At 43.4% G+C, this 8,687-nt stretch overlaps 1 protein-coding gene across 2 annotated transcripts in view; it reads left to right on the top strand.

Moving 5' to 3' along the window:
* Window positions 1-8,687, top strand: part of ATRNL1 (attractin like 1) — a 1,264,546-nt gene that overhangs the window by 742,662 nt on the left and 513,197 nt on the right. For both annotated transcript variants that reach the window (XM_019502884.1, XM_019502883.1), the window contains exon 26: window positions 6,793-6,871. In XM_019502884.1, the coding sequence (XP_019358429.1) occupies window positions 6,793-6,871 (79 nt within the window). The remainder of the gene's footprint in view (window positions 1-6,792; window positions 6,872-8,687) is intronic.

Raw genomic sequence — 8,687 nt, forward strand, 5'->3', positions numbered from 1 at the left:
CCCAAAGGGCAGGAAGTCAGCTGGGGTCATAGGATCCCAGCAAGATAAGCATCCAATTTACTCTTGAAGGTGTTCAATGTAGGTGCTTGAACCACCTCCGGTGGCAGGCTGTTCCAGACCTTGGGGGCTTGGACAGTAAAGAAATTCTTCCTTATGTCCAGCCTGAAACGGTCTCGCAGTAGTTTGACTGTTCGACCTCGTCATCCCTTGGGGCGCTGTGGTGAACAGACGTTCCCCCAGGTACTGGTGGTCACCCCTGATAAACCTGACTTTTGAAAAGTCCCCAAAGCCCAGGTTGTTCCTAAGGCCTTGGCTGCACTCCAGTGACTAATGGGGTGGGAAACCCTAATACCTCTTGGGCCTTCTACAAACCCCAGGGAAGCCTATAAACTCAGGAGGGCAGGACTCTCCCCTGAGGCCTCCCCTCCAGGAGCCCCTTACCAACAAGGAGGAATTTCCCTTCTCCTGTGGGAATTCCTTTCCCCAGCAACTCGCAACTCCAGGGTCCAGAGTGAGTGGTCCTTGGCCCCTCAGGCATGCTGCTGCTTGCTTGCAGGAGCCTCCTGGGCCTTTGACTCCTTCTGGGCAGCTTGCCCATGTGGAGCCCTGAGCACGATCATGTGCTCCTGGGGGCTTTGCCTTCTGCTAAGGGATGGAGGCCTGGGTCGCCTTGTTCAACACTGGGACTCAGTCCACTCCTGGACCCTCTGTGCAGCATTGTCTACGCTGGGCTGCTGGCTCTGTGCCAGGGGGCCCGGACCCGAGATGCCGCAAGTGGCTCCCAAGGTCCCGATCCCTCCTGGACCATTCTGTGCTGCACTGACTGCCTGGCCCTGTGCTAGGGGTTGCAGACCCAAGCCACCTCAAGTACACTGTGTTCCTGGCTGCACAGCAGGGATTGCAGACCTTAGCCACCTCGAGCAGCTCCCAGGGTCCTGGTCCCTCCTGGACTCTCCATGCAGAGCTGCTTGCACCGACGCCACATTTCTCACTGGGGGGCTGGAGACACGGCTGCTTGCCGCTCCCATCCAGCGAAGAAGGGTCTTCGGGCTCTTCAGGGCACTGGCTCTGCCCCTCTGGCCAGCTCACACCAGCTCTTTTTTGCCTGTCCTCTTCTCCATCCCTCAACGCAGCCACCCGTGTACCAGGCATGCTGCTCTTTTATACCCTCTGAGGGCTCTGCCCCCAGATTGCAGACAGACCAATCAGGTTGAAGCAAGGGACAAGCTTCAACCAGGTCCAGGTTCTCTGCCTCACCCTGGGTAGGGGCAGGGCAAGCTCCTGCTCAGCATTCGCCTGATTAGTGGATGGGCATCACCAATTACAATGAAGAGTCTGTCTGGACGCGCCAGGCAGCTTTTGGTAAGCCTGCCACGTATGTATTAGTTGATAGTTGTATACAGCTTGTAGTTTGTATATAACATGTAATTTTATAAGCAATAAATATAAGCAGCATCAAAGCAAAATTAACTGAATAGTTCAGAACATCAAAAAATTAACATACCCTAGCTAAGTGTCAGAATCCCAGTATACCTATACATAAGGGTCATATGGCAAATAGTCCTGCTGAAATCATTGGATGCTGGTCATGGTGTGTGTGTATCCTTTAACACAAGTAAAGGTGATTTGAACCTAACCAGGAACAACCATCACAAGCTGGCAGAGGGAAGGTTTAAGTTGGACATCAGGAGGCACTACTTCACGGTCAGGGCGGCTAGGGTCTGGAACCAGCTTCCAAGTGAGGTGGTGCAGGCTCCCACCCTGGGGGTTTTTAAGAGGAGGTTGGATGACCACCTTACTGGGGTCGTTTGACCCCAGTGCTCTTTCCTGCCATGGCAGGGGGTCGGACTAGATGATCTGCTCAGGTCCCTTCCGACCCTAGAAACTATGAAACTATCATAAGCATGAACACAGTATTCTTGTCAAGCTCTAAGAGACAAATGTATTTTGTAACAGGACCACAGTCTTAATTGAGACCCAGGTATTTGGGGAAAAAATAGCTATTTTTTTATCATCCTGATTTCAGTATCTGCATAGTTCCTTTCATAGGATGCTAGGTAAAATATGTATCCTTTGCCAGCAAAATGGTAAATAACTTGTCATTGCTGTTTCATGAAAATAATATGCATCTAATTTATTAGAATGATACAGCATTGATGGATTATGGTAAAATTATGAGTGTATCTGAACTTATATTCAAGACTGATCCTTTTAATTTATAAGTATTTATCTTTGTGACACTTTTTCAGATGTTTCATATAGTGCTTATGTTTGGACAAGAGTATTGATTTTGGTTCAGATTTACAAATATCCGGAGATACCAAAATCACAATGACAGAAATACATTTAAGCAATTTACAGGTCAGAGTTAAGGTTATTGAGCAGCAAAGGAATATGCATGCCCTTATCCTTGATTAAAACATTGAAAGTCAATTAAACATAGGGAATAAATCCAAGATTTTAAAAGATATTTAGGCACTATTCCACTCAACTTTTGATAAGCCAAACAATTTGAACTGTCTTAAGTCTGTCAGTGTAAATCAGTTGCTTCAGATCTCAAATCATATTTTGGCTCTGTTCTGCACCCTGTTCTGTCTTTCAACAGATGCTACTAGATGCTAATATTCTAGTATCGAGCATATGTCCCCTCAGTGCCATATACAGAGGAAAAATCACCTCTTTACTCCCACTCATTACTCTCAGCATTACAATTGCATTTGTTCTTTTTGTGTATACATTGAGCTTTCTGTCCAACATGAGGCCAAATCCTTTTTGGAGTCACTGTTTCCAAGTGACTCCCCCATTCTTTAAGTATGGACTGCACTCCTTGTTCCTAGACGTATAGCTTTTCATCACCTATATTTAAAATCGGTTTGTTTGAATCTGCATGGCTGTTCTGTCCTCCTCATTATTTACAATTCTGCCAATCTTTACATCTTTGCAAATTGTATTAGGAGCACTTGCATATTTACTTCCAAATCATCAATGAAAATATTGAAAATGAAAATAGCATCTTGCCTAGTGCTGAACTTTGTGGAGCCCCTCTAGAAATACCACTATTCAAGAGTGTGCCAATTAGCAACTAGTTTTTTTTTTTGAGATCTCTGTTAGCCAATTCTTAATTAATTTAACATGTCCTTATCAACGCTGTATTGTGTTAATTTGTAATCTGAATGTTATGTGATGCTAGGGCATCAGTTTACAGACGTTTAAATGTATTACATCTAAGCTGTTATCTTTATAAACTGAGTTTGTTAATCTCATCACAGAATAAAAACAGGTTGGTTTGACAAGGGCTGTGACAGATGTGAACCCCCTGCCCCCCCCCCCCCACAAAGAAAAAAGTGCTTTACCAGAAGAGGCAGCACGTTAGTTTGCCCTGGCTCCACAGGATCTGTATAGATTGGATGCTTCAGAAGGGCTTTTTGGCACTTTTATCTAATCCAAGAACCCAGGGCCAGCCTTAAAATGGCACCCTGGGTGAACTTATATTTTGGAGCCCTGTCTTTGAGTTTCAGTATGTAGTAGGAGATTTGCTTGCCCACCAGCCAGCACCACTGCCCGTTGTGTGGAAGTAAGGCAGGTGGACTGGAGCAGGAGCCACCCCACAGACACATGGCTGGCCCGGCTCATCTTGAGCAGTGGCTGGAGGTAGGAGGCAGGTTGGCCTGGGCACCGCTTCTCCTGCCAGGGCTGGGGATTGGATTGGATGGGGTGGGAGGGGGAGAGCGCTGCTGGGAGCATGGGCTGCTCACACTTGTATGTTTGTGTGTGTGGGAGGGTGCCCCCCGACCACAGCACCGTGGGTGGTCACCCACATTGCCCACCTGTAAGGCTGGCTCTGCAAGAAACTTTTCTTCATAGATGGTAGGGAAGGTAGCTTGTTATCATCTGAGATCTCAAATGTTTGATGTATCTTAACATAGAACAAAGTGGTCATTTTTCCATTGATTCCCATAGGCCCTGTATTAGGCCGTGTATAAACTTTCATCTTGGCCTCAGGTCTGCTGCCAGGACATGGATTGGATGAGAGGTGGCTTAGAGCAGTTCCTCTGAAATTGGTTCAGTTCCTGGGAATGTAGTAGGATCATAGATTTAGAGAGGTAGGAAGGACTATTGTCCAAGGTTTGTTCAGAGCCTGCCAAATGCCTAGGTTTATGCTCCCTGTGTAGGGTAGGTTCTCCAAATCCCTTCCCACCATCAAGCAAGCACTCTCCCTGGAACAAAATACACAGGTTATACCCCACCCCACAGGCCACATACTAAATATGTTGGGAACTATGTTCAGATTTTGCCCCACCTCTATAAAAACTATGCCTCCGACTGCTTGAATGGGATCCTCTCTTGAGATGCAGGTTACTGACCAGCCTGTGATGTTATCTTTCTCGTGCCCTAATTCCCTTGTACTTGTACTTGCTTGTATTGATTTGAGTTTCAATCCTGTTTCGTTAAAGCAATGGTTCCCAAGCTTTGTTGGCCTCAAGACGACAGTAATTCACTGCAGGCAGTCATGCATTGCTATCCCTGCCAACCTAAGACTTTTTTTTTTAAATTTCCTGTGGCCACAAGCATTGTAGCTGATCTCAGAGGCAACATGTTTTCTGCAAGCCATAAGTTGGGGACCGGTACTCTTAAATGCCACTACGAGACTCTGTGTTACTACCTCCCATTTTTTTCTGAGGTGGATAAATAGGAGAGGAGGAAAAGAACAAATGGAACAATTTACCTTTATTTCACGTGCTGTCCCAGGACAGTTTTCTATTCTACTCTGTCCCTAGTGTTAACACCTCGTCTGCTAATCCTTGATGTCAACCAAGAAATAGAGGTGGGGCCACTGGGAAATTTAAAAAATACTGATGATGATGAAAGAAAGAACGAAAAAGGAAAAGGGTCAACCTTAATCATGGACTAAATGGTTCCATTAGCAAGTGTGTTTCCATTCTACAATAGTGACTCATAGCATTATCATCGCTATCAGAGGTTGGCTCTCAAGATAAAGAGATTTTGTTAGGGAAAAGCTTTTGACAGAATATCCTTGGTTAGCAACAATAGTATATTAACAAAATGGTTTATCACTTCAATAAGGACCATTTGCAGAAAGATAACTTACATTAAGACTCAATAAAGAGTAGAGAGTTGAAATCCCTCAGGTTCCTGAACTAGCACATTGCCCTTTTACATCCTTTATTAAAGCTCATTTACTCTTTCTACCAAAAGCTTTTTGTAGGAAAAATCATTTGGAAGTATGTTGAACTGTTCCAATCCATTGGTCCTGCTATCACACATCCAGAAGAACCTCTGAGAAGTCAGTTATCTATACAAAACGACTGTGCCAGGATCCAATAAAAGCCCAGTATAATTTTAAAGAGTGGTCCTAGGAGGAGTGAGCGAGTATATATTTTCTTTTCTATACCAGCACCTGAGCCCCAAAGAGGGTTAAAGAACCTTCAGAAGACATGCTGGTAGTTGACATTGGCTATTAAGAGGAAGGTAGAGCTTTGCATTTAGGACCAGAAACTAACTTTTTTTTTCCTTTTCAAGTTTAGGCTGATCAGTCTTCTTGAATCTGTACAGCCAGACTCAAGGCAGTAAAACCTAGCCGTTGGTTTCAATTACTTGTTCTCTCCTTCTTAAGGAAAGTTCCACCCACCTTTGTTATATACTTCCCAATAGGGGTGGTGAGGGTGTATTTTGGGTGAATATCAGCTGTGGAGTTCATTGCTCCCAGATGCATGTTCATTGCTCCCAGATGCATGTTCAAATGGCAGGCACAGGAGCAAAAAAACTCTGGAGCAATAAGCTCTGAAGTTTATTCATGTGCACTAATTGCATAGGTAATTGGGCTGGCAGAGTAAAAAGTTTCTATTATTCAGTTGCAAAAACTGTACAGAGAGACCAGTCTTTATTAACAACATTTAGGTGCAACTAGTAAACCCTGTTTTTTATAAAGACTAAACCAATTAAAAACGTGTCCTGGTATCTTATAGTAGGTATGTCTTTTTAGAACTTTTGTCCTCTCTTTAACCATGTTGAACCTCACTAGGAAAAGGTAGGATTCAACAGAGCTTCTCTCCTAAAATTGCGTGGCAAGAGTTATACCTCAGAAGAAATATAAATGGGTGGAATAGCTGGAAAAGGAGGAAAAGTAACTAATGGCTAGGAAGCATGGAGAGTTAGTCATTCAAATATTACACAAATCAAGTAGATTTTTGCATTTTTTTTTCCTTAGTAGTCTAACAACAATGGTGTTTAAAGTGATTTTATTCCTATAACAGACGTACTTGGTATACTGGAGAAAGGAACCCAGTGCTGCCTCATGTGCCAACTCAATAATGAATGTGATGCCTAATTATAATTCCTGCATTCCTTCCACTTACTGAGAGCCAAAATCAGAAGAGTTTTGAGGCATCTGAAGTTTCCCCTTCCAGATCCTTCATTTTTCGAAGAGCAGGTTGTCCCCTCCTTTTTTGTCTGCTGAGCTTGAAATACCCAACACACACTTGGTGACTGTACTGTGATTCTGACTGAGATTACGCTGCTCTAGTGAGGATAGCAGTAGTGCTTGATGCACCTTCTGGGTGTGCACCTTTTTTTTCACTCGACAGCTAGATGATTGGCAGCTATCAATCATTGCGCAAGAATTAAATTTTCCAACATTTTTGTGTTTTCTGCACCTGCTTAGCTTTCTTGCCTCAGCTTTCTTGCCTAATCAAAGAGAAAATTATTTTACAGAGCATTTATAGAAAGTAATTTGATTGTTATTATTTTCCCTTTTTTCTTTTGTAATTGCAGTTGCTTCTTGTCCCTACTGCTGGTAGCTGCCGTTGTTTGGAAAATCAAACAAACCTGCTGGGCTTCTCGACGGAGAGAGGTATCAGTAACTTTAGGATAACTATGATGGTTTTACCTTTCAAAGTAAACTTGGAGCTACAGGTGGACACACAGCCTCTTCTGTCATACTTGCACAATTGAAATAACTCCCTTTGACTGCATTGTCTTTCTTTTCCCAGACATTTTTATACTAAGGAAGGAAAAAGGGATCTGCTTGTTTTCCCCAGTATTAAATTAAATGTTGGTAGGGGTATATATTCTCAACTACTATCATATAAGTGCATCAAGGAATTTGATTAATCGGAAGTAATACCAAGAAGTATAGTCATACCTAGAAGTATTGTATCTTCAATGTTTCTGAGTGATATTCATTATCGTTGTTCTTACTTATTAGCATTATGCATGCACTTAGTTGGGCCTGGTTATGTTAGGTATTTATTTGAAGGCATAATTCAAGAGAGTCCTTGCCCAAACATTTATAGTCTCCTTAGTGGTTGAGTCTACTCCCTTTATTAACTTAAAAATACTGTTAGTAATCCCAGGATCCTTTAAAGTCAAAGTGAGCTTTCCTATTGACTTTAATTGGCTCATGGTTTTACTCTATACATTTTCCTCTATAAACTTGCTTTATTCTTTGTGAATTGTTATAGGTCTGTCAAAACGTTTGGTCTATAACAATATCTACTCTTAGCTGTTTAAGATAAGACTCAAAGGACAAGTACTGATATTGCATTTAATTTTTCTTTTCACAAATAAGCTGAGACGTGTTTAATGCTCTTGTTTGGTGGCCTGTTTGTAACTTTAGGAAAATACCATCTACTAGATTGGAATTTAAATTCAAATGTTAAAAAATGAATTGTATTGTGATTTTTCTTTGCTGAATTAATTTATCTTTGGTGTAGACGAACCTTGGAGTGGTTTCAAAAGGAGAGAGTGGTATGCTGCTTTGGGCAAGGTAGCAGTTGTTGTACTGTAACTGTAAAGGATGCAGCGATACAATGTAGCAAAATTCCTCCAACTTTAACCCTGCTTCATCTGGGACTAAAGTTGGGACAGGGTAGCTCACTTGGATGATGACAGATTTGTGCACATGTAGGGGTTATGGTTAAGCAGCTGCTGTGCATTCTGGAACAGCAGCTTCCCTTTTCCTTTTGAAACTGCTCCAAGTGAATGTTTGTTCATGCACTTATAGCATCCTGTCAGTCTAATCAGCCAGAACATGCCTCAAATCAAAATGACTTTTTTACCTTATGTCTGCACTGTATTCATCCATTCTGTATCAGGTAACTAGTAGCTACTGAAATCTTTCACATAAATTGTACTGTACTAATACCCAGCTTTAGTCTAAAATGATACTACACAGAAAACACTGTTACCCCTAGCAGACATTAAAACAATGGCTTGTTTGGGATTGAAGGAATTTTATGCCCCTCTGTCATGGGGGCACTTGGGTGCCCTGTGCCTAAGTAGGGATTAGGGCCTCTGCTAATTTCCAGGGCAGCTCAGGTGCGGGTTGCTGGAGCAACCAGGTTGGTCAGGTGACCAGAAGGGGGTAGGGCCGGGCCCTTATAAACAGCCAGGCTGGAGCCTGGCTGGCAGCTCCCTTCTGGCAGCCTGAGGTGTAGGAGCTCTGCAGGAGAGCTAAGCCAAGCAGTGCAGCCTGAGCACCCAGAGGTCTGCATGATGGTCAGGGTGAAGAGAAGCCTGACCAGGAGGCATTGGCAAGAGAGACAGGCGGGCCTGGACTTTATGTGTAGCCAGTAGGCTTATTGTTTTGTTACAGCCGGTTGGCTTATGGTTCTGTTGTGTATATCTCTGGAGGACCGGGTGAGGCTGTAGGGGTGTGAGGAGGCCTC

Source organism: Gavialis gangeticus, unplaced genomic scaffold, assembly GCF_001723915.1.
Source record: "Gavialis gangeticus isolate Ggan-Ray unplaced genomic scaffold, GavGan_comp1, whole genome shotgun sequence".
Classification (NCBI taxonomy): Eukaryota; Metazoa; Chordata; order Crocodylia; family Gavialidae; genus Gavialis; species Gavialis gangeticus.